Source organism: Bombina bombina, chromosome 3 (genome assembly GCF_027579735.1).
Source record: "Bombina bombina isolate aBomBom1 chromosome 3, aBomBom1.pri, whole genome shotgun sequence".
Taxonomy (NCBI): Eukaryota; Metazoa; Chordata; class Amphibia; order Anura; family Bombinatoridae; genus Bombina; species Bombina bombina.
Genome location: NC_069501.1, coordinates 1,095,041,783 through 1,095,069,222, shown reverse-complemented (window position 1 = coordinate 1,095,069,222; position 27,440 = coordinate 1,095,041,783). Strand labels below are relative to the sequence as shown.

The window sequence follows — 27,440 nt, the reverse complement described above, 5'->3', positions numbered from 1 at the left end:
CTCACCAACAAATAGAAAAATCATCAGCTTATTCTACTGAACATTATATTGTAAGTGTATTTCCTTAACATAAAGAATATTAATTAATTCAGCTTAATGAGATACACAGTTTCAAGAAATACGTTGCTTTTAAAACAAGCCCTGAAGGCCCTTGTAATAATGGCAAGGCATTTTATATAATCTTACCAGACTAGAGAGCCTTAGAGAAACAGGCCCCATATGAAAATAACAACTTGCTCTCTCAAAGTGGTTGTTTGAATCTATAGGAATAGTAGGTTGTTCCCTTAATGTAGTAGTGTAAATCTATCTACGAGAAAAGCAGCTGAGAGCTCAGAGTATCAGTGTCACTTTATAATAAAAAAATATCTTGTACCAACAATAAAGCAGTGTCTAATAAAAAAAGCATTTTTTTCCAGCATTGTAGCTGTGGGAAAATAAATGAATTCATAAAAGTTGTGTGCACCAGTGGTATAGTAGCCCATTTGTTCTTATGACGGTATTTGCCTGAGGGACACTCAGGGGTCTTGGCTTTCAATGACACTTTTATTAATGTATTTGTTTTATTTATTTTAATAAATTTGAAACAAAGTTTGGGAGCCTACCATGATGTATACAAACTGCTAAGTTCTCTGTTCACTTAATGATAAATTCAGATTTTTATAACAGGTGATTTTAATAACAAGTAAGCTTTATTGAATCAGCTTCATAGAACAACATATCAACTGGTGAAGCTGGATAGGCTTAGTGAATTTTGACCAATGATCAATAAATACCTAAATAAGCAACATGTATTTCAAGATTGTTAAAATTAAATTTAATCAATTTAAACAATCTAAATGAGCAGTCGTGCTCTTTGGCAAATAAGCTTATACAGATAAAATGTAAGTTATATAAAGGATTTAAAAAAAAAGAAAAAAAAGATAATAAACAAGATAGATAAATAAATATCTATCAATTAGATGTGGTGATTTAGGGCTAGATTATGAGTGGCATGCTATTGTTTGCTCACAAGCGATATCAGGCTCTGATATGGTAATTTGCGTGCAAGAATTCTTGAGATCAATCGTGATTTACTCTAGAATTATTATCGCGACTGCAGAGCTCTGGTTAAGTTTCACAAAACACATCAAAACTACATTTAAAAGTAAAGTTACACTCCCAATTAAACAATCTAATAAAAAGTGTTAAAAAAAATTGCTCAAAAAAGTTATAAGAGCTCAAAGATGTGAGGTCTCAGGTGTTAAAAAAAATAAATAGGCAGGCAAAGGACTTTAACATAGAAATATATACATGTCTAAATATGTATATGTGTTTATATATATATATGTGTATGTATATATATATATATATATATATATATGTGTGTGTGTGTACATATGTATTTTTTTCTGTATATATGTATTTACACAGGTATATACTCATATAAACAGAAAAATAAATATTTACTCACATATAGACACATATATAGATGCATTGGAACCCTTTGCAGTGAAGTAGATGAAAACATGTAAAATCATATTTATGCAGTATTCATATTTAATAACATGTTTAACTATGTATTTACTGTAAATTATACATTCCAATGTTTTGCACATAGCAGAATATGTTTTATGTATTATGAAATAGATATAAATATCTGTATATTTCTATACCTATATATAATCAAGTATATATATATATATATATATATATATATATATATAGAGGTATAAATATATATTTGTGAAATATATTTAAATATCTCTTTAAGAATAAATAGAACATATTCTGCCATGTGCAAAACATTGGATTATGAAATATGCAATAATATTTTCTTATGTTGCACTTTTTAAATAACTGCGATCATGTTTGCGCGACTTGTGGGTAATTTTTGTTCACCTTTTTTGGCTCCATTGAAGTCTATGGGGGAATGCGATGTTGCATCCGTGACTTATCAAAGTCTCTTTGTTACAGTGACTTTGCAAATGTGAGAGCATAAACTTTTTATTTTTAATTAGTAAAACAAGCGCCAATCTCTGCGCGAAAAATTTGTCTTCTAGCGGACTTTAACGCTCGAATGTGAACACAGAATACTGCTCTACTCGTAATCTTGCCCATAGAAAGCTAAACGTGAACTTTAAAATAATGTTAACAACATATATTTATAAAAGAAAAAAAGAAAATGCCAATTCAAAAATAAGAACATTTTCAAGTTGAATTTAGGAGTAGCAGAATATACCATTAGACACAGCAAATCCTGTATATTTAATTGTACAGGGAAGTTATCATATTTTCTTTGTTTATTTTTTATCCTCATCATTATTATCATCATATTAAAAGACATACAATGCAATTAGTATGAAAACAAAAATTGTTATTGTGTGACTCAAAATGCAAGACCAATGCAAGTGAAAGCAGAAAGAGGGAATATTCTTGGTTTTCATTCAGTGAGCTTATGTATTAGTTTTAAAAGAAGAAAGCATAAGAGGTTAAATATAGGAGTATAAAAAAGAACAATGTTAAATATTTATAGGAAATATATAATAATGTGAATTGTGACTATGCGCAAGCAGTTGCAACGTGAACATACAATAAACAACTTGACAACTGTGTCTTGTATCTTTCTTTATTGCTCTCTTCAAACATATATCTCATGCATGTGACTGAGTGTGCACTAAACAGGGTGGTAAACTATCCAAGTCAGGCAATACTTGGATACAATTTCTATACCACTTCAGCAGGCAAGTTGAACGCTGTAACAGCTGCTTGTGCTCCTATAAATGTATGCCAGTGAACATAGTGACTTGAGCCAAAACAAACAAACTGCTCTGGAGAATACCTGAATTTATGTTTTCTTGATCTTCAGTCAAACTGTCTCCTTGTGTAAAGTAATATGTGCATATAAAACATTGTTATTGTCAGTCTACTGGGAAAACATCTAGTTTGCACCTTTCTTAACAATATGACATCATATATCCTTAGATTTAATATACTGTAAGTATGTTACAATAGATGAATGGCATTTTTTTACTATTAGAGTTGCAGTGTTTTGTTAAAACAAAAATTTTAAAATGATTTGTTATGTTATAATAAAAACATTCAAGCTAAAAATGGGGCTAATGTTTGGTCCATATATTCTTTATATGCTTCTTTAAAATGTTGTCACATATACCTCGTTTAAGGGAATTCTGTTAGTTCACCAAATTACACATTTGATTCAAGCCACAAAAATTAAAACAAAGATCAGCTAATAAATAAATACATAAATAAAGAAAACATCCATAAAAGAACAATACAAATAATATTACATTAAACAATCTATCTCTGTGTTTATGATAAACAAATTCATACTTAATTACTGATTTATTTTAATAAAATTGCATTTTAATAATAAATAATAAACTTCCTAATAATTAAAATAGTGCATTAGATACGGCATTGTTCATAAGATCATATGATTATGTTTTTTTCCAGTAAGTTTTACGTTTCATACCTTTAATAACTCTGTGGATTGTATGACCACCACCAATTACTTTTGTGATAGTTTTGCTGGGCTCTGTTTCAAAGGAAAAAAAAAACTTTATTTAATTTGATATTTTAAAAATGTAAACATTTGTTATGTTTAAATGATTCATGTATGTAAAAATACTTATAATAATGAAAATATAATATAATAAATCTTAGCAGATAAAAAAAAGCAAAGGTCTATATATGTCTAATTTCAAATGTTGAGGACATAATATGTCATGTTATTGATGGTTAGCGCTGCGGAATCTGTTGGCGCTCTACAAATAACCGATAATAATAATGGTCTTTATTATAAAAGTAAAACTTTTAATAGCTTGTGTGTATTTTAAAATTTATTTACAAACCTCATCCTCACTGTACTATTCTATATTCTGCGTGTTTCTTTAATTCATGTTGCTAATAAAAAATAGTATTGATAAAATACTTTTCTTTTTTTTAATATTCACTTCTTTATATCTCGGTCAACTTTACCAAGCTTATTGATGCTGAGTTAAACCCTCATTATTTTAGTTGAATCAATCATATGGATTATTTTATAGGAAAATCCATGCATGCTCTTAGTTCCTTCTACACGTGTTAATTGTACCCTCACTGAATATTTGAACCTTTTAGTTGATTTTATGCTATATTGAGACATTAATCTTCTATTCCAATCTTCCACCATTATTCATATTTGTGTCATCATTTCCATGAAACTCAATAAGCCAAATCTGTTCTTTGCATCTACTTCTAGTTGTAATGGTCAATCTGGTCAAACAGAGCAGAATTAACATCCCCTGCATCCCTTAGTACAGGTAGGATAAAAGTTTCCTAAATTTTCATCAATTGTGTCTAATGATGTCACCACTATCATATGCACTTGTTATTGTTGTTATTGCTCACTCACAAATATATCTGCTTATAAAGAGTATATACATTTTTCTGCACAGACTGCCCAAACACCTAAGAATACTGAAGATGCAATGTATGATGATATAAAGTGTACTAAAAAAGGTAATCGTTTAACATATTAATCATCAAGTCACACATGTCTACCATCTCTTGATTGAATGGGACATTATTATAACCAGAACTGACTATTTTACCTGTATACTGGTTAAGTACTTCCATCAATCATTGTTTCCCTCTGAAATCCATCCACCATGTAATTTTTAATTTACTTTACTGTAAATGGGTAGATCGTCTATTGTCCCTTTACACATTCATACATTTACAATAACTTTTCAATGTAGAATTAAATTTAACGGACATGGAAGTGAAAATTTAAAGCTTCATGATTCAAATTCATATTTCTCTTGATATCCTTTGTTAAAACTCCCATGAGTTTCTCAAGAGAGAAAACTAATTAACATTCTGGAATGTGCAAGAGCCTTGAACACTCTATGGCAATAGTGTTTTCAATGACTATAACAGTGTTATTCATATAGAACATTACTAATAATTGCAGCAAATGTGTCACTATTAAGAGTTAAATTAAATTAAATTAAATGGGGCATTTCTTACTTCATAGGATAACTGAATATCAGCTAGATTATTATAGCATTTTCAAGAAACTGCTATTCAAGAATTGTCAGTATTTAAAAAGCAGTGATATCATTACAATTTAATAAACACATACAATACAATGACACATATAAGGGAATTTACATTCTGTATTGTGCTGTCCCTAATGTTGACATCTTGAGATTTTGCACATTATTGTCCTAAATGTGTTAATTCTTATGCATGAAACAGGTGCTTCCTTCATATGAATCATAAAAGAAAACACTTTCCCTTAAAGAGTCATATCGCCCCTTGTACTAAGTGGTGGACAGACAAGGTTCCTGACTTGTGAATCTGTCCAGCCAGATTTGCAATGAACAAGCAATGGACACTGTGCATCCACTGCCCGTATGTGCTATTGCTCGAGCAGGGCCTGTCAATCACCCCGACGAACATGTTTGGACGATTTATCTTTGCCAACTCAGAGGTGACAAAGAGGGTAAAAAGCAGCCTTTAGATGACTATTGCTTTTTACAATGCGGAAAGCAGGCTCACACAACTGAGCCACACAGGCCCAGTAGCAGCTTTCGCTGCTTTCTACATGGAGCCCAATTTAATGTAAAATTAGATCCTCATCAATGTGTTCCCAATGATCCACTTTAGCTGTTAGAGTGTTTTAAATTGTTCCCAAACAGCTCCTTTACCTTTATTTTGTCATTTACAATTTTGCCTTTTGCCCGTTGTGACCACCACCCTTACTGAAAATGTCAGTGCTGCAGTATTGGCTATATAATAGCTACAAAAAACACCAACCACTAATTGGGGGTGGGAGAGAGATAAAGGGCTCAGACAATTTAAAAGGGTGTCCTGCACCAACTTTGAATAGAATGGACTCTTATCAACAACTTGCCTGGGTACATTTTTATCCCTATAATATGCAGAATATCATGGGGTAAAAAAAAGCAACAAAAGCATCTTATAGCAAATAGAAGACCTTTTGCTAGTTCTTGGTTATGCATGCTATATCAGACAATATAACATGCTTATGAGAAATTATTGCTAATATATCATGCAACATTCCTTTGGCTTTGGTGCCTGCACTTGTCTCAAAGTAATCATTTTTTAAACTACATGTATCAACATTTAATTTCCAAGAGGCATGGTTACTCCCAACCTAGAGGCAACATAGTCTGTTATGGAGGGATGCCTAGCAGTGAAATATAAGAGAGAAAGAATTTATTCTGATAAACAGAAGCATCATTTAATAAGATGACAGATTTAAAGGGACATTCCAGCCAAAAATGAAATCCACATGGATGCATTTCAGTTTTGTATAGAAGCATTTTTTAATAAACATGTATTAGCAAAAAGTGTATTTAAGTATGTACTGTGCACCAGCATTTTAAACACAGTACTTGCTAAGAGAGCCTATGTTTCTTTTACCATCTGGTAATGACTCAATTTGTTAATTGTTGATATGATACAAGCTGCACTGGTGCTCAAATCAGCTGCAGTATTTAAAATGCTGATGCGCTGAGAATATATAGCTATGCTTCACATGCACATGCAGAAAAAATGTTAACACTAAAACATTGATACATTTTACTAGAATGATTTTTACTAATACTTGTTTATTACAATTATGCTCCTATTTAAAGATGTAATTCATCTATGTGTATTTAACTGCTGACTTGAATATCCCTTTAAGGGAACTGTTTCCTAGCTAACATGTTATAGTAAGATCAGGTTAATTATTAATCTTTGTGCTGTCCTGATTCTTTGAGAAATCAGGCAATTATAGTAACAGTCTTTTACTTTGTAGACAAAAAAAATAAAATAAACCAAGATAATATACCTGGCACTGATCCATATGGATGTGAAACTAACTTGCAATGTTGTTCAAACTCTATAAAATACTTTCTAAATAGCACCAATATTTTTTTTTTATATATACTGGAAATTATAATGGAGGTATTTGATCATAAAGGACAAACAAACATTTCAGGTTTAAAATTATATTTATTCTTGAAAATGTGAAAAACATATTCTTACCTTCAATGACAATAGGTTCTAGCCTAGTAGTAATAACCCTGGTAACTGCAGCTGTTAGAGTGTTTTAAATTGTTCCCAAAACAGCTCCTTTACCTTTATTTTGTCATTTACAATTTTGCCTTTTGCCCGTTGTGACCACCACCCTTACTGAAAATGTCAGTGCTGCAGTATTGGCTATATAATAGCTACAAAAAACACCAACCACTAATTGGGGGTGGGAGAGAGATAAAGGGCTCAGACAATTTAAAAGGGTGTCCTGCACCAACTTTGAATAGAATGGACTCTTATCAACAACTTGCCTGGGTACATTTTTATCCCTATAATATGCAGAATATCATGGGGTAAAAAAAAGCAACAAAAGCATCTTATAGCAAATAGAAGACCTTTTGCTAGTTCTTGGTTATGCATGCTATATCAGACAATATAACATGCTTATGAGAAATTATTGCTAATATATCATGCAACATTCCTTTGGCTTTGGTGCCTGCACTTGTCTCAAAGTAATCATTTTTTAAACTACATGTATCAACATTTAATTTCCAAGAGGCATGGTTACTCCCAACCTAGAGGCAACATAGTCTGTTATGGAGGGATGCCTAGCAGTGAAATATAAGAGAGAAAGAATTTATTCTGATAAACAGAAGCATCATTTAATAAGATGACAGATTTAAAGGGACATTCCAGCCAAAAATGAAATCCACATGGATGCATTTCAGTTTTGTATAGAAGCATTTTTTAATAAACATGTATTAGCAAAAAGTGTATTTAAGTATGTACTGTGCACCAGCATTTTAAACACAGTACTTGCTAAGAGAGCCTATGTTTCTTTTACCATCTGGTAATGACTCAATTTGTTAATTGCTGATATGATACAAGCTGCACTGGTGCTCAAATCAGCTGCAGTATTTAAAATGCTGATGCGCTGAGAATATATAGCTATGCTTCACATGCACATGCAGAAAAAATGTTAACACTAAAACATTGATACATTTTACTAGAATGATTTTTACTAATACTTGTTTATTACAATTATGCTCCTATTTAAAGATGTAATTCATCTATGTGTATTTAACTGCTGACTTGAATATCCCTTTAAGGGAACTGTTTCCTAGCTAACATGTTATAGTAAGATCAGGTTAATTATTAATCTTTGTGCTGTCCTGATTCTTTGAGAAATCAGGCAATTATAGTAACAGTCTTTTACTTTGTAGACAAAAAAAATAAAATAAACCAAGATAATATACCTGGCACTGATCCATATGGATGTGAAACTAACTTGCAATGTTGTTCAAACTCTATAAAATACTTTCTAAATAGCACCAATATTTTTTTTTTATATATACTGGAAATTATAATGGAGGTATTTGATCATAAAGGACAAACAAACATTTCAGGTTTAAAATTATATTTATTCTTGAAAATGTGAAAAACATATTCTTACCTTCAATGACAATAGGTTCTAGCCTAGTAGTAATAACCCTGGTAACTGCAAGAAAAAGAAACGTAATTACATCATAAATGTCCCTGTGTTAGCAACATTTGTATTTTGTGTCAATGGACGAAACATTTTAACAGCTTCCTTAGTAAACCTTTGCCAACAAAAAAGTCCACTAACAGGTACAAACATTCATAAAAGTACATTTATTATTCCAAATAAATCAAAGAAGCATGGCAGAATAACATGGTTGAAAGGTCATGATTGTACAGGTTTCAGCTATAGACATAGATCAAATGAGCATATGTTAGTTATGCAAATTACTGGAAGCAACTTGATTCAAAGGGATACATTCAATAGTTAATTGCACTTACTGTATTTAGTGAGGGGGATTTCCTTGAAAGTGCTACCCCGAGAAAACTAGGAGAAAACATTAAACAATTAAAATATGTTTTGTAAAACGAAACTACTGCTATTCTCTTGTATAATGAAATGTGACCTTGAATAAAACTTTGTAAAACATGTCAATATATTATGTGTAAAAACCTAGATGATAGATAGATAGATAGATAGATAGATAGATAGATAGATAGATAGATAGATAGGTATTTATGTAATGTATGCTAACTGCATCTTATACAGTAGCTTACCCTAATAGTGATGTACTTGATAATTTTATTAAGAATAGTTAATAGCTGTTCGTTGCCAACAGATACATCTGAAAAAAAATAGAAATGGTTACATACAAATAAATACATTTACAACCACTTCTGAGTAAATGTGGTAAATATGCAATAATATCTTTTTACAGTTTACTACTTTTATTATACAATGGAGTCAATATATCAACACACCATTTGCTATAAAAAATAAATGCAAGATTATCATTCATGTCAACCTGAGGTTAGAAGAACTTCAAGTATTTTTTAGCTGATTCACTAAAAAGTAATTCTCATTTGTTCCTTCTGAGGTTGCCCCTGCAGAACACGATAAAGGAGCCATACATTTCTTTATTCAGATTAGAGTTTACAGCTGCCCCAATAAAGAAAGAAAAGATTGATGATGCATCAGACTATCAAAAGTCAAAGGGTGTAAATTGTGAGACTACACAGACAGGCCAACATGTGTATTTCTGTGTAAAACAACAGTAGAGCATGGTTTTCAGAAGAACAGAACCTTTTCTGGAAGCTGCTCACACCATTCATTCATTATATGGGACTACAAATTTATCACTCATATACTACTATTTGCATCAAACATGACGTAAGTAGGACCAGCTACTAAATGATAAATCTTTACTAGAAATTCACTTGATTCCTGATCCTAAATTTGGGACATACGTACTTTATATAAAATATAAACTAAATAGCAGACATACCAAACAATAATGTAAGTTATACTAAAACCATTGTTTTCCATACATGCACAAAAGCATATGCTCAGAATATGTACCTAAACAAATGTATAAAGAAATGTTCAAAATGTTCCTGGCCTCCTTAGATTAAACAACTCAGTAAACCCTTTGTGATCTTTTTATCTGTGGTACTGTATATACAAATATATAAATATTAGTGCTCTGTTAACATGCTAACCTGATGGGAAGAGTAGTTTATCTACCACATGGATTACACCATTGCTTGCCATAAGATCAGCTTCCTTTGAGAAAACATCGTTCACAGAAATTGAGTCATTCACCTACAAGGGGGGAAAGTATAAATGTATAATATATTTATAATTGTAAAATTTTATTTCAGTATTTATCACTTAGAGCGCATAACTAATACACAGCAAGCACAGGCTTTACTGTATAGCTAAAAGTATATAGCAGTTGTTTTCAGTATCATTATTTGGTAATTAGGTGAGGTAAACAATGTACTCAGCTACTTCCTAACAACAGACTCTCTCATCGTTCATCTAATTTCATATACAAGTGCACAGTTTTACGCTAGTGAACATAGTATTTTGCATTACTGATTAAGTTGAAACATATATATAACATACAACAAAACATGCAAAGCCACCTGTCAGCATCTCCATATGTCAATATTTAAGCATTACTCTTTGCTTTTATTCTTATTAGCATATTTGGACATATTTACAAGTATAATATTAACCATGCATTATTAATCTTTAATAACCATTTTTTTTCAATTAGCAATGTGAACGTTGCATAGTCCTAATCTTTGTTCTCAAACCTGGCATTAGGATAGTTTAACACATTCAGCCCTGTAAAAGGATTGCTTAACTGTATTAAAACTGTGACATACTTCCACAAGGAAATCATGGTCTCTGTAATTTCGAGGACATGTTTGAGAAGCCCTTTAAATATTCAATATTCAATGAAACTTGATTAACCCCTTAAGGACCGGGCATTTCAGACAAAAACTTCCCCAAAAGAACAGAGCATTTTTAGCGTTTTTGCCATCACTACATTTAAACAGAAATAGAGCCCTTTTTATATATACCTATCAAAACTATATATATTTTATTTAGTAGACAACCCAAAGTATTGATCTAGGCCCATTTTGGTATATTTCATGCCACCATTTCACCGCCAAATGCGATCAAATAAAAAAAAATTGTTAACTTTTTCACAATTTTAGGTTTCTCACTGAAATTATTTACAAACAGCTTGTGCAATCATGCACAAATTGTAAATGCTTCTCTGGGATCCCCTTTGTTCAGAAATAGCAGACATATATAGCCTTGACATTGCTTTTTGGTAATTAGAGGGCTGCTAAATGCCGCTGCGCACAACACTTGTATTATGTCCAGCAGTGAATGGGGTTAATTAGGTAGAGATCAGCCTCCCACCTGACACATCCCAACCCCTGATCCCTCCCTGACCCTTCTCAAACAGCTCTCTTCCCTTCCCCACCCCTCAAAAGGTCATCCCCATCTTAAGTACTAACAGAAAGTCTGCTAGTACTAAAATAAAAGGCTGTCTGCCAGTACTCAGTTTGTTGTAAATTAGACCAATTTTTACCCTCCCCCCCTCCCCCTCCCAGATCGACTTTCTACCCTCTTATCCCATCCCTAAGTATTATAACCAGGCTTCCCCTTCTCCCTCCCTCCGCCCCCCTCAGTGCCACTCTCAGTGGGGGTTTTTTCCCTAACTGTCGTGCACAAGTTGTGCGCGAATCCTGCCCACCTCTCGTCCCCCTCCAGCAATGGGCCGTCCACCTGCCTCTTTAACCTTCCAACCACCAACAATCAGCACCACCGCTGCTCCCTGTACAGAGTGGCCCTCTCTGCATCGGTAACTCTGCCCGTCTATTTCTGCACTGCCCCACTCATGGGGCATGCAGAAATAGCGCTATCTTGCTATTTTTAACGAGATCGTGGCAGAGAGAGGCCCAGGACAGCAGCAACGTATAGGGTACATCACTGGTCCTTAAGGGCATAACGACCAGCATTGTACAGGGCGCTGGTTGTTAAGGGGTTAAACCCAAAAATCAGACTTTAGCTCTCAATTAATATTTAGAAATGTCACAAGACATATACAAAACAAATAATTTTTGCAGAACTCAGATTTAATCAAATCAAGCATATCTGGCAGTTTTGCCTTTAAATGTTATAAAAAATAGCTTACAGATTTAACCATGATCTTGCTTCCTTGAAGAGACTTGAGAATATTAGTCACACCAGGTTCAAATCCTCCACCGATGAATACTCCTTGTGCCAGGTGGTAAAGAAGAATATTTTGAAGTGCAACTTTGTCTCCTGTAAATTATAAATAAAGTTATGTAGAGATACAAAACTATAAAACGCTGCTCTTCTTCAGAACTGTTTTACTATACCTTCTCCATTTGTCTTACTGCTGCTTTTGCATGGTCTGTCCAAATCTGTCTAAAATCCCCTTCTTTATCTAACTTTGGGGTTGATCACAATCCTGGAGAAACATGTATCAAATGATTTATCTACAAAGGCCCCATAGAGTTTAATGTTGTTTTTTTATATTGGAAATCATTAGATACGTTTTCTAAAGGATTGTGATCAATCACCTTATGTCCCATTTAGTATAGAATATAAGCATTGAAAACTAGGCACCATTAAGTGCTATATCAATTCATTTATATTAAAGGGGCCATTAAAAGTGTAAGTATTATCAGCTTATTTTTATTAGGTCTCTATATTTATTCAGTCCATGCATGAAAATCAGTTGATAAGTTGACTCTACCCCCATTTTAATTAATGTTCAGCAACTGAGCATTACAGTATTTTTCTTAGCTCAGTGGTAGTAAACACTTGTTTTGCATGTGACACCTTTACTTGTGTTCAACCCACAATGGCCATGCATATCTTTGAAACTAGTTAATAAACTATTAAACTTACATGAATTTTAGTTTAGTTCATTAAGTTTAGTTAATATATTTATCTTTGTGGTTTTAAAAATATACTTGAATAAAATTATGAATCCATTGTTACTTTAATCATTAATATTTGAGGATTTAATATATTTATTAGTATATTTGTTTTTCATATTTATAGATAGCTTTTTCATATATTTTGAGTGAATAAATGTGTGCTTTCCATGTTTTACTAATGTTTCACATTTGCTAAGACTAGTTGATCTTTCTGACCCTTTACATCTATCAAAAGAACCTGAATTTCAAGCTTGAGTTCATTAGCGACAGCATATGGAAAGCCAAAAGTTGGTTTAGTGTAAAAAAAATAGTTTTTCAGCTTCCACTTACTATTGCTTCAAATACATTTGTAGAACATTTTGAGTGTAATGCCTCTTTTAATTCAACTTTTTTATCCTCTAAGAACTGTTTCAGGGATAGTTTTCTTGAATGTGATAATGCTTTGTAATAAACAATAAGCTTTATGACATTACATTATACTTTTGTTTCTATATTGTATATTTAAATAATTACCATAAGTATCAATATTATTCACTAATAATTTAATTGTTTGTATTGCTTTATTTGGCTACCATGAAGACATATTCATAAACCATTTACTATTCTTCTTTCTTTGTTTTCTAGCTTTGCCATTTTGCCTGTCCTTGCATAAAATATAGTTACAAATATAACATACGTTTTAAGATTTCTAGTTCTTCATCGCTGAGTCCCTTAAATGCATCATTGGTTGGAATAAACAGGGTCCAGGCTCCAGGTTGAGAAAGAAGTTCTTTCAATTCAGCATGCTCAATGAGGCTCAGGAAAATGCTAACAAAACCAGAAGAAAATGTAAGTAAAACATTTAAATATTCAGTCACACAATATACACAAACATTGTATTTAATATCTTAAAAAGGAAACTGAATTGTTAAGATTAATATTTATAAGGTTAAATGTTTAAATAAAGTAATGCAACACCTTTTTATAAAGGTAAATGTATCAAACTTGTGAGTGGGTCAGTGAAAGCTTTATGTTTGTCATAATAGATGTATATAAGGACATCATTTTTATGGTAGCCAGAGGTGAGATTGGGTGGTACCATATATGTAGTTAGGAAATCTAAAGTCATGGATGTGGCTGTGCATATTGGTCCCAGCTGTTGTCTACAGAATCAGAATATTAACATGGTTGGGGTAGCTGGTAGAGCAACTCTCAAAACATGATAATCCTACAAAATATGTGAGGATTCAAGAGCCCTGATATAATTAGATTACTTAGATAAATTAGGAATTGGTGTGTTCAGTATGCCTTATAAGAGGTCACACCTTCTGTACAGACATGCAGTTGTAAAATTACAATCATATTTGTTTATGAGAGCCTCAGAGCAATTCAGGCATTGTTTTAGGAGAAAAATTTGTTCAAAATGTTTTTTCTTTCTTTTTGCTTCTTGTTGTTAGAACAAATTGAGCACCATTGTAGTTGTACAATTTGTTTTTATTATTGTTATCATTTTAGTTCTACGTCTTTATTGTAACATGAAATGCTTATTATTATTATTATTATTAATAATAATAATAATAATAAACATTTCCACTGTATGGAAATAAAATGGCTGATGATGGCGTAGGAGGTCATGGATGATCAATTGACTACAGAAGTACACTAAAGGAAAAAAATGCCAGTGGTGTTCTCTCGTGTAGGACAGAATTTGTTGCTTTAAAACTTGTAAAATGATACACTTCCATTTAAACAGAGGCCCTTTAGCTCCTGCAGTGAGGTCATTGAGTCAATGGAGGCACTAACAGTGAGGACACATACCATCCACAGATTAATTTTAATTTCAGACACTAATGTGGTTATAAGCAGTGTTCCCTCTAAGGCCACATTTTCTTAGTGGCCCAGCAGTGAAACAGTTCATAAAGGAACAGAACCTTGTGGTCTGCATTAACCGTTTCACTGCAGTACTACTCACAAAACAAGGCCTTAGAGGGAACACCGGTTATTATAAGTCATCTATCTTTTTCTCAATACTTGATGAGTATGTTAAGAACACTAAGTAGTCTTGTCTGATTTGTTATTCTGTAACAGCACAACAGACATGTCATGTAAGTACAAGGTGTTTTTTGGCTTTTTAATTTTCCTATTCAGTGCTACTTCTCATTTTACCCTGTTACTGAATGTTGGCATTCATTTTATATAATTAAAGTAACCAAAGAAAAGTAAAACATACCATGATGTTAGTAAACATGCTATTATCAATATAAATCAAAATGATTAAATACATTTTAAAAAAGAATTGTTTGTACAGCTAGAACAGGGAGGATAGACCAAGCTTTTCAAAATGAGCTTCCAAATTTGATTTTTCTTTTATTTTCAGGGTTGGTGAAACATTTTGTAAATTCTATTAAATGTATACAATTATATAAACATTTATTAGAAAGGATCTAAAATATATACAGTGGATGCACAAATACAGAAATACATTATTTGAAGTACACTGCTACAGTGGCAGGGGTGAAACTACAGGGGGTGCAGAGGTTGCAATTGCGACTGGGCCCCCAAGCGTATTTTTTTAAATAAAAAATGTTGACCTGCCACTGCCTGCACTGATATCATGTGAGTGTGACATGATGCTTCACTAGTGTCTCTGACTACAGGGCTTAGTCTTTCTGTCTTACCCATTGGTGTTTATGTGTGTGTGTGTATGTGTGTATGTATGTGTGTATGTATGTATGTGACTGTGTGTGTATTTATGCATGTATGTGTGTGTGTGTGTATGTTTGTGGAACCAGCAAATTACAGACCTTGTTACTATAGCATGGGGGGGGAGGGGGTAAACAGTGTCACTATACAGTACCACTATATACAGTACGGGGGGCTGGGCCATGTCACAGACTACTGTGGTCACTTTATAAAGTACTGGGGCGGGTAGGGTCAGGCCAGCCAACTCAACGGCAGATTACAGACTGTGTCACTGACTCACTATATACAGTACTGGTGGGTTAAACAGTGTCACTATATACAGAAATAGGGGGTCAGACCATCTCACAGACTATGGGCACAGGGTACCTCCTTTTGCAGACATGCAATCTGATTCACATTTTTTTTCTGCGTTAAATGTTAAAAAAAAAAAAAGATATGTATAAAATGCCCTTTTTTTGGGGGGGGGCTTCTTAGATTCTTGCACCTGGGCCCTGTGGTTTCTAGTTATGCCTCTGTACAGTGGGGTTGCTTGGACTATGAAAGTGTGTGTCAGATGAAAAACACTGTAGGAAAGTGTTGCCTCTCTGCCTTGCATTGGATAATACTGAACTAAATGACATGTTTTTCATTTTAAAAATCATGGTTATAATAGTATGTACCAAAATTAAATGAAGAAAGCTTCAAATAATGCTTCACTTGCTACATGTAAGCCAGACGACCCACAAGTGGTTTATTACATAAACTTTTCATGTGTCATATAAATTGCAATTCAAGAAAACATAATGGAACCCGTATAATCAGCAAATCTAAAATTATATGTATTATTTCCAGATAATTATCTCATGTGTTCTTTGGAAATGTTTCTTATTTCCTTATCAAATTACACTTGGCATCTTTGGATAGTTTTCCCTGCTGATTACCGCTGGTAAAGCTGCATTTCCTCTTAGTGATATTTAAACTTGTTTTTGTAGATTATGACTTTAGTTATTCCACAGCTAGAAAACCACTGTCTCTTTCAGTTAACATGAATAGGCTCCATTGCATTTCTCCAATGTTCTGAGTAGGAAAGGATAACAGTATCTCTCTTAATACTAACTTACCGTTTTTGAGGTAAAGTTGAAACCTGGGGGTATATTTATCAAGTTCCGTATGGAGCTTGAGGCCCCTTGTTTCTGGCGAGACTTCAGGTTCGCCAGAAACAGAAGTTATGAAGCAGAGGTCTAAAGACCGCTGCTCCATAACTTGTCCGCCTGCTCTGAGGCAGCGGACAGAAATCAACCCGATCGAATACGATCGGGTTGATTGACACCTCCTGCTAGTGGCCGCGATTCTGCAGGGGGCGGCATAGCACCAGCAGTTCACCAGAACTGTTTGTGCAATGATAAATGCTGACAGCGTATGCTGTCGGCATTTATCGATGTGCGGCAGACATGATACGTTACATCGTATCATGTCCGCTCGCAGATTGATAAATATGCCCCCTGGTCTAAGTAATGAGATTGAAATAAACAAACTATATAATTGCTTATAGTAATTCCATGTCCATTGATAGATACAGTGAGCAATCAGTACTCAAGTATCAGTTGTCATACAAGCATGACTGCTATTTCATGTGCAACATTTTTTAGTTTAATGTTCTTTTAACAGCATCTTCAAATACAGTACAACATTCCTTTAGTGCACAAGAAATCCCTTGCTTTTTGAACAAAATACGTTTTATCAACTAGTGTATCTAGACTTCTATGATTCTCTTACATTTGAAATAAAGATACTACTTTACTCACATTTTATTAGGTTTTAAATGTAGGTGTTATGCTGCATAATTTAAAATTTTTATAATTTAAGAAATAAAACCACTTACCTAAAACGCTTGTCAAGGCTCAGAATTTCAAGGAAAGATTTCTCAGCTGGCTTGATAATTTCTCTAAAGGTATGGATTGCACCATTTATTCCTTCTTTGCTTCCACGAAGCATGCAAGAGTTCTCAATACAAACAGCCTGATAAAAGCAGAATATAAAATAAATATATCTGAACAACTTCTATAGCAAATATATTTTACATATTGTTTACTCATACATTTTTAATAACATGAATAAATCATATTTGTGAAAATATCTTACTTTTTTTTTTTTCTAAATTACTCATAGATTTATTTTATGGCCTATGAAATCCATTAAAATTTCCAAAAAGGGCCACTAATTTTTAGATTTAGGATTGTTTTTTTTAGGATTATTTTAGGGAACTACTCAGAAATAGTATTAAACTACACAAAAAAAGACTTTCGTCCTAAGATAATTGTGGCTTCATCACAAAAAGTAAAACTTCAGCAGTATGTGAACATACAGGGTATATTTTACTTACAGTACGGTAAACAAAGACTCTGAGATATTTTCCACCCATTGTCTCCAATGTCTGTCCATTGTAAAGCTCATTAAGAACAATTTTCTTTTTCAGAATATGATTTTGCAAAATAATTTTAAGAACACGCTGGTCCATTTTCATAATATCATCTGCCAAAACATAGAAAAATAGGATTAATTTTTTTTTCTAGCATATTGTTTTTTTATGATAAAGTCATCAAATTATACGTAATTATTATGGGCTCTATCTATCGAGCTCTATATGACAATTTTTTTATAGTCGTATAAAATATATGATTCAATGGACATAATTATCTTCATCTTAGTTGAAGACAATGGACTCTATTTAAGAAAGGTCTTGCGGACCTGATCGGACTGTGCGGATCAGGTCCACAAGACTTCACTGAATGCGGAGAGCAATAAGCTCTCCGTATTCAGCATTGCGCCAGCAGACCACAAGAGCTACTGGTGCAACGCTTCCCTTGCTGACTCGCGGCCAATCAGCCGCCAGCAGGGAGGTGCCAATCAACCTGATCGTATTCGATCGGGTTGAATTGCGGCGATTCCTGTCCGCCTGCTCAGAGCAGGTGGACAGGGTTATGGAGCAGCGGTCTTTCGGAACTTGATATTTAGGCCCCAATGTGTCTATTATGAAGGATAGGTATCTGTGATATTGCTTTTTTGTGATACTGAACTTTTTATAGAATCACTCAACAGAAAAAGTTTATATGAAATGTAGTTTTAGACTAATAATATCTGCTTATTTTGCTCAGTAGCACTGTAAATTACTATAAAAAAAAGGTGGCTCCTTATTTGAAAAGATCAAACAACCACTGTTGTACAACATCTAAGTTAAAAAAAACAATGACAAATTATTGACAAAAACTAGAACTGTAAAACTGAAAGAGGCCTTGGACAAGCAAAATAAGAATTACAAGCAACCGTTCTGCTCAGTTTTTAATTTTCACTGATGCCCATAGTCATAATAAGTAGGATTTTGAGATGCAAGACATCCATGTCTATTCATCTGTTTATTTTAAAGTACTTGTCATGATCCTACATCTCATATCTAATCCTAGGATTTATTAACATAATAAACTTTTGCTGTTACAACTTGTTTTAAGTTAAATATATTGTGGGTCTTGGAAATGCAGCCACACTCGGTTGGTCTTATGACAACAATGAAAATAATTAGACCCTGTAACCTGATATTGCAAGATGAATTTGCCTTCAGGTTATTACATTAATGAAACACACCATTTTTGTGTAAATGTATATCCCTGTAAACTATTTCCTGACGTTAAAGCAAGACCTGCCAGGACAAGTTAGTAGAGCTGTGTTGAGTTGCTAAGATTTATTATAGTTGGGGGCCAGGTCATTTTTAGAGTAAATTGTGTGTGGTCTATTCACAGTTAGAATTAATTGCAGTTAGGTCAAGTGTTAGGTAGAGTTAATTATGTTCACATCCAGGTCATGCTTTGGTTTAAGTGGAGGTCAGTACTTAGGCCTGGGTATATATGTGATGAAAGAAAGAAAGTATATTACTTACCAGTGAATGCTCCATTTAATGGTGCCAGTAGAGTATATTCTGCTTCTGGTCTCAGAGCAGCTGCCAACCCCAGCTGTGCCATGAGGTCAGTGAAACTGGTTTGTTGGCTTCCTGTAAGTTCAAGGACTTGCTTGGCTAAAATGTTGAATAAAAATGTTCTGTTATGTTTTGCAAGAATATATAACTGTATTTAAATATTAAAGGTACAGTACAGTCAAAATTAAACTTGATGATACAGACAAAGCATTCAATTTTAAAAATATTTTCCAATTAACTTTTATTATATAATTAGCTTAATTATCTTGGTATCCTTTGTTGGAAAGCATATGTAGGTAGGCCCAGGAGCAGCAATGCATTACTGGAAGCTAGCTGCTAATTAATGGCTACACATATATCCCTTGTCATATGTTCACCCAATGGCCTCTAGTTATGAAAGTCTGGCGGACCTGATCCACCAGTGTGGATCAGGTCCGCCAGACTTCGTTGAATACGGCGAGCAATACGCTCGCCGTATTCATCATTGCACCAGCAGCTCACAAGAGCTGCTGGTGCAACGCCGCCCCCTGCAGACTCGGGGCCAATAGGCCACAAGCAGGGGGGTGTCAATCAACCTGATTGTACTCGATCGATTAGTATCGTTAGTATTGTTGCGATGTCTTTGTGACCGCTGCTTCATAACTGCTGTTTCTGGCGAGTCTAATGACTCGCCAGAAACACGGGGCATCAAGCTCCATACGGAGCTTGATACATATGCCCCAATATGTTCAGATAGCTCCTAGTAGTGTATTGCTGATCCTTCAACAAAGAATACCAAGAAAATAAAGCAAATTTGATCAAATAAGCAAATTGGAAAGTTGTTTAAAATTGAATGTTCTATCTGAATCATGAAAACAAAAATCTGGGTTTCATGTTGTAAAGACTGGTGAAAAATATAATTTGCTAATTCATTTTAATTGTATTACATTTAGAACTTTCAGTGATAGGCTAGATACTGTAGTTTTGTAAGCATTTTCCACAAATAAAACAAACAAAAACCCCCCAAGATTTTGTAATTGCATCTATAACCTCAATTTCTCAATCATACTATAATTTAATGCTTCCTTTCTCATTTTCTAAAATGAAAGTTCTTGACAAATATAAATAAATATAAGTAAAAATAAAAAAATAAAAAAATCACTGTTATGTCTGTCACTCACTTTATAAAATTAGTGTATGATACTATTGCATTATCGCAGCCTTTAATGCTTTTATACATTTTCTGGCAAATATACTCTGCTGACCTAACTACTTCTCTAGGCCAAGCAAGTATATTCTTGTCACTCGGTAGATGTTTGCTGATTCCATCCAAATACTTTTCATCTGATAACATTCCTTTTTCCACTTCTAGATAAGCTTTTAATCCTTTCATGCTATACAGTTCTTTGGACTTTTTCTACCACCCCCTGCCCATTTCGACACACAATTGGCAATCACTTTAGTTTTTCATCAAAATCTATTTAGAGTAGCTTGTGTAATAACATGTTACTATGTGTATTAATATACTGAAGTATTAGTATGAGTATTAATTTACTGAAGCAAAAGTTACATTGTGGTTAATACCAATATCTACCCAATCTTACTAGTTGGGTATTCCATCTATTTCTATGGTATGGAGTTATAAAATATATATATGGAATGTGGAGTTATAAATGTAATTAATATAGATAAAATTAGTCAGAATACATCTGTTGCTAATAACTCATTAGTGACAGCCCCTAGGCTGAGGATACGACACATGATTCTATACATTTTTCTCCCTTATATCTACACTCAAACTTCTCTCTCTCAACATCTCTCTGTAATTGCCTCTCTTGCCCTTTTTCCTGCTTTCTAACATCCTTCAGTTTATTTCATTCTTTGTATATATAGATACATAACTTTCTGTCTGATTTTTCCTTTTATTTTCTCCCCTTCTATTTGCTTGCAACATCTCTCATTAACAACTATGGGCTCCATGTACAAAGCAGAGCAAGCTGCTCTGGAGCCCTTGTGAGGCAGGTTGGCATATACGAGCCTGCTTCCAGCAATGTAAGAAGCAGTGATCATTTGATGGCTGCTTCTTACACTCTATACCCCCTCTGAGGTGGTGAAGAGAAATCACAGAGAGCATACTCACTCTCAGTGATTGACAGTCCCTTCTCTCACACGATTGGTCGTGTGAGTGGGGACGGACATTACACACTCATCTGAGTGTGTACTGATGCATATGGGCTAACGGATGAACAGATCCACTGCCCATATGCAGCAAAGGCGTGCGGACAACTCCTCTAGTTGAGAAGCTTGTCCTCACAACATTTAATACATGGGGCCCTATGTATTGTTTTATCGCACTTCTCGCTTATGGCTCTTCTTTTCCGTTACTCTTCCTGCCTGTTCATTGCCCTCCTTATTAAATCCATTAAATGGATATTAAAAATTGAATACATGCTAGATAGAATGATTTATTCAAAGAAAAGATAAGTCTGATAATAATATGTAGATTTATTTTTAAAAGTAAAATAAGTATGAAGTTTTAAAGTCTATAAAACAATGGGGGCTGCCATGTTGTAACTTAGGTTACCTTCTCTGCTGTGGCCAGTTAGGCACAGTTATAAATAGGTCACTAGGGTGTGCAGCCAATGGCTATGTGTAATATAACAGTGTTCTGCACTTCCATTTCTAACAGGAACTGAAAAGATCACAAATTCACAATTTCAGAATGGAATTACTGGAAAAGGGGACAACATAAATAATGAAAGTATATTGCAGAGTTTTTTTATATATATAATTTATAATTTTATATTATCATCTCAAAGGGATTAAAGTCCCTTTAAGGACCATTACCTTTTTTTAAAGCTGGAAAGGAAAATACTTTTACAATAAAGATTTTTTTTCACCTAGGGCAGTGATGACAAACCTTGGCACCTCAGATGTTTCAGAACTACTTTTCCCATGATGATTAGGCCCTCGGCAGTGCAGTTGAGCATCATGGGAAATGTAGTTCTGAAACATCTGCCAAGGTTCCCTATCACTGACCTAGGGTATACACTGTGACAAGATCAAACCATGTTAAAAAATAAAAGTATTGGATTAGAAAAATGAAATTTTGTTGCAACATTTACCTACTATTCCAAAAATGGTTTGGGTTATTTTTGTCCCACTCCTCTAACTGTTTGTCATTCCTATATATTATTATTATCGGTTATTTGTAGAGCGCCAACAGATTCCGCAGCGCTAAACTGATTCCGCAGCGCTATATACTTCCCATCTGTTTCTAGCATATTGTTCCCCAGATATTTAACGTACCCATCTTGTTCTTTCTACTATGTCCATCATATTAGATTTTATATTCTTTTTTTTAATGAAAAAAAAAAACTTTTATAGGAATGTATTAACATAATTTTAATATGAAAGAGCAACATTGTCTTCCTTTGTGCAGCAGAGTTGACTGGGTCTTTTATACAGTCTGCTAATCTATTTCCTGAAGGGTAAGTATGATTTGGATTAACTGTTTTATGCTGATGTCATATGCGCTGGTTGCTAATTTTATCTCCTTATTTAGAAACATCTTCCTTATATAGATCAATAATAACCTGAGCAAATTAAAGGGACACTGAACCTAATTTTTTTTCTTTCATGATTCAGATAGATAGAGCATGCAATTTTAGGCAACTTTCCAATTTACTCCTATTATCAATTTTTCTTCATTCCCTTGCTATCTTTATGTGAAAAAGAAGGCATCTAAGCTTTTTATTAGTTCAGTACTCTGGACAGCACTTTTTATTGGTGGATTAATTTATCCACCAATCAGCAAGAACAACCCAGGTTGTTCACCAAAAATGGGCCGGCATCTAAACTTACATTCTTGCATTTCAAATAAAGATACCAAGAGAATGAAGAAAATTTGATAATAGGAGTAAATTAGAAAGTTGCTTAAAATGTCATGCTGTATCTGAATCATGAAAGAAAAAATTTGGGTTCAGTGTCCTTTTAAGCATTTCATAAATATATTATTATATAATATAAATCAAGCGTCAATAATGGATTAAAAACAGCATCTTTGTGTTGTATATTTTAAAAGAAATCAGGTCATCTTAAAGGGACAGTGCACAGTAAAATTGATTTCTCCTTAATGTATTCACAACGACTTGTTAAACCAGCTGCATAGTATAACATTTTTGGGAAATTGGTCTTTTAAGTTTTCTTATTGTACATGAAATAACTGTCTCTGCTAAGTAATGCCACAATCTAATGAAATAGGCTGAGCTTACAGGGATAGTGGATCTCATTATCTTATCTCTCTATATAGACAAACTCATTCCTATCTTATCTCTCACTGTATACACAGTAAATCCATTACATATAGAGTGCAGGCAAAACTATCTACTTCCAATAGCAAAATAAAGGTAAAAGATGCATTTGTAAACAATTTAATGCACCCAAGCAGGCAAAAGGGCTAATATTGAACACATTAAAGGAGAAATAAAACAATACACTGTCTCTTTAAGCTTGATGGTGTACTGTAAAAAAAAATGTAATTACTTACCAGAATCAGGAATGAGAACCTGGTCAATTAGATGAATGACGCCATTGCTTGTAACAATATCCTTGCGATTTACCATCTTGATGCCATTAACTGTCAAGCTTTCACCGTCACATCCAACCTGAAGAGTGCTTCCTTCCAAAGTATCATAAACTGCTCCTCCCATAATAGCTTCAGAACACTGAACAGTGTCAAGGATGTGGTATTGAAACAGAGCTAAAACAATACAAAAAAATAAATAAATCACATTACGCCAGATCACGGCTTAATACTTTAATAAAAAGCTTATGTTACAGGCAGCATTTATAAAAAACTAAGTTAACATGAATACACCATTATCATTTATATGTTCCAAATTAGTTGTTGTAAACCATTTTCCGATTCCATAGGGAAAAGCACAATATTTGCCAACTGCTCAGTTGGAGCCTTATCTATTCTATAATCGCGTTTGTAATGCTTCCGTCGCACAGCCAATATCCTCAAAGGAATGTTGGCTGTGCGAGGCAGCCAAAAGAACGCAAAGGGGCATTTGGATGGCGATTGCCCTTAAAAGGGCAATCAGCTATTTTTTCAAGACCAAAACAACCCTAATCTAAAAAAAAAACACCCCAAAAATTAAAATTAAAAAGCCTAAACTTAAGCCCCAAATAGGTACTCACTGTTCCTGAACTCCGGCGGACGGATCTATCATCTTCTATCTTCATCCAGAGTGAAGGCAGCACAGAGCGGAGGTGCAGAGCTTTGTTCCCGATGCCCGGATCCTCATCGGTGGTCCTCAATGGCAGGCGTCCTCGGCGGTGGCAGTCCTCGGCGGCATGGAGGCTCCTCTTCACGCGGTCATCTGACGCACACTGAAGATTGAATGCAAGGTACCCCATATTTATTAGGGTAGCATGCATTCCTATTTCTAAAATTTTGAAATCAGCCAATAGGATTAGAGCTACTGAAATCTTATTGGATGATTTGAACACCCAATAGGATTTCAGTAGCTCTAATCCTATTGGCTGATTTCAAAATTTCAGCCAATAGGAATGCAAGGTACCCAAAATTGATTGCGGTACCTTGCATTCAATCTTTAGTCTACAATGGACATCGGATGAAGAGGAGCCTCCAGGCTGCCGAGGACTGCTGCCATTGAGGACCGCCGCCGTTGAGGACCGCCACTGAGGATCCAGGAATCGGGAACACAGCTCCGCACCTCCGCTCCTCACCGCCTTCACTCCGGATGAAGACAGAAGATGATGGATCCATCTGGAAGAAGACCTTCTCCGCCGGACTTCAGGAACAGTGAGTACCTATTTGGGGCTTAGGTTAAGGCTTTTTTAATTAAATTTTTGGGGTGTATATTTTTAGATTAGGGGTTTTTAGGGCTTGAAAAAACAGAATTTATGTTTACCTGATAAATTACTTTCTCCAACGGTGTGTCCGGTCCACGGCGTCATCCTTACTTGTGGGATATTCTCCTCCCCAACAGGAAATGGCAAAGAGCCCAGCAAAGCTGGTCACATGATCCCTCCTAGGCTCCTCCTACCCCAGTCATTCGACCGACGTTAAGGAGGAATATTTGCATAGGAGAAACCATATGGTACCGTGGTGACTGTAGTTAAAGAAAATAAATTATCAGACCTGATTAAAAAAACCAGGGCGGGCCGTGGACCGGACACACCGTTGGAGAAAGTAATTTATCAGGTAAACATAAATTCTGTTTTCTCCAACATAGGTGTGTCCGGTCCACGGCGTCATCCTTACTTGTGGGAACCAATATCAAAGCTTTAGGACACGGATGAAGGGAGGGAGCAAATCAGGTCACCTAAATGGAAGGCACCACGGCTTGCAAAACCTTTCTCCCAAAAATAGCCTCAGAAGAAGCAAAAGTATCAAACTTGTAAAATTTGGTAAAAGTGTGCAGTGAAGACCAAGTCGCTGCCCTACATATCTGATCAACAGAAGCCTCGTTCTTGAAGGCCCATGTGGAAGCCACAGCCCTAGTGGAATGAGCTGTGATTCTTTCGGGAGGCTGCCGTCCGGCAGTCTCGTAAGCCAATCTGATGATGCTTTTAATCCAAAAAGAGAGAGAGGTAGAAGTTGCTTTTTGACCTCTCCTTTTACCAGAATAAACAACAAACAAGGAAGATGTTTGTCTAAAATCCTTTGTAGCATCTAAATAGAATTTTAGAGCGTGAACAACATCCAAATTGTGCAACAAACGTTCCTTCTTTGAAACTGGTTTCGGACACAGAGAAGGAACGATAATCTCCTGGTTAATGTTTTTGTTAGAAACAACTTTTGGAAGAAAACCAGGTTTAGTACGTAAAACCACCTTATCTGCATGGAACACCAGATAAGGAGGAGAACACTGCAGAGCAGATAATTCTGAAACTCTTCTAGCAGAAGAGATTGCAACTAAAAACAAAACTTTCCAAGATAATAACTTAATATCAACGGAATGTAAGGGTTCAAACGGAACCCCCTGAAGAACTGAAAGAACTAAATTGAGACTCCAAGGAGGAGTCAAAGGTTTGTAAACAGGCTTAATTCTAACCAGAGCCTGAACAAAGGCTTGAACATCTGGCACAGCTGCCAGCTTTTTGTGAAGTAACACAGACAAGGCAGAAATCTGTCCCTTCAGGGAACTTGCAGATAATCCTTTTTCCAATCCTTCTTGAAGGAAGGATAGAATCTTAGGAATCTTAACCTTGTCCCAAGGGAATCCTTTAGATTCACACCAACAGATATATTTTTTCCAAATTTTGTGGTAAATCTTTCTAGTTACAGGCTTTCTGGCCTGAACAAGAGTATCGATAACAGAATCTGAGAACCCTCGCTTCGATAAGATCAAGCGTTCAATCTCCAAGCAGTCAGCTGGAGTGAAACCAGGTTCGGATGTTCGAACGGACCCTGAACAAGAAGGTCTCGTCTCAAAGGTAGCTTCCAAGGTGGAGCCGATGACATATTCACCAGATCTGCATACCAAGTCCTGCGTGGCCACGCAGGAGCTATCAAGATCACCGACGCCCTCTCCTGATTGATCCTGGCTACCAGCCTGGGAATGAGAGGGAACGGCGGGAACACATAAGCTAGTTTGAAGGTCCAAGGTGCTACTAGTGCATCCACTAGAGCCGCCTTGGGATCCCTGGATCTGGACCCGTAGCAAGGAACTTTGAAGTTCTGACGAGAGGCCATCAGATCCATGTCTGGAATGCCCCACAGCTGAGTGACTTGGGCAAAGATTTCCGGATGGAGTTCCCACTCCCCCGGATGCAATGTCTGACGACTCAGAAAATCCGCTTCCCAATTTTCCACTCCTGGGATGTGGATAGCGGACAGGTGGCAGGAGTGAGACTCCGCCCATAGAATGATTTTGGTCACTTCTTCCATCGCTAGGGAACTCCTTGTTCCCCCCTGATGGTTGATGTACGCAACAGTTGTCATGTTGTCTGATTG

The 27,440-nt window shown here is 34.9% G+C and overlaps 1 protein-coding gene across 11 annotated transcripts in view; it reads right to left on the bottom strand.

Moving 5' to 3' along the window:
* Nucleotides 1-27,440, bottom strand: part of POSTN (periostin) — an 81,580-nt gene that overhangs the window by 13,136 nt on the left and 41,004 nt on the right. For 8 of the 11 annotated variants that reach the window (XM_053708421.1, XM_053708417.1, XM_053708425.1 and 5 more), the window contains exons 8-19: nt 24,000-24,212; nt 19,436-19,570; nt 17,888-18,036; nt 17,387-17,523; nt 13,520-13,650; nt 12,069-12,199; nt 10,069-10,171; nt 9,127-9,194; nt 8,851-8,896; nt 8,483-8,527; nt 3,473-3,535; nt 2,819-2,857 (exon numbers count right to left, since the gene is read on the bottom strand). In XM_053708421.1, the coding sequence (XP_053564396.1) occupies nt 2,819-2,857; nt 3,473-3,535; nt 8,483-8,527; nt 8,851-8,896; nt 9,127-9,194; nt 10,069-10,171; nt 12,069-12,199; nt 13,520-13,650; nt 17,387-17,523; nt 17,888-18,036; nt 19,436-19,570; nt 24,000-24,212 (1,260 nt within the window). Of the gene's footprint in view, nt 1-2,818; nt 2,858-3,472; nt 3,536-7,041; nt 7,087-8,482; nt 8,528-8,850; nt 8,897-9,126; nt 9,195-10,068; nt 10,172-12,068; nt 12,200-13,519; nt 13,651-17,386; nt 17,524-17,887; nt 18,037-19,435; nt 19,571-23,999; nt 24,213-27,440 lie in introns of all 11 variants that reach the window. The other 3 variants (XM_053708418.1, XM_053708420.1, XM_053708419.1) reach the window with 3 other exon arrangements.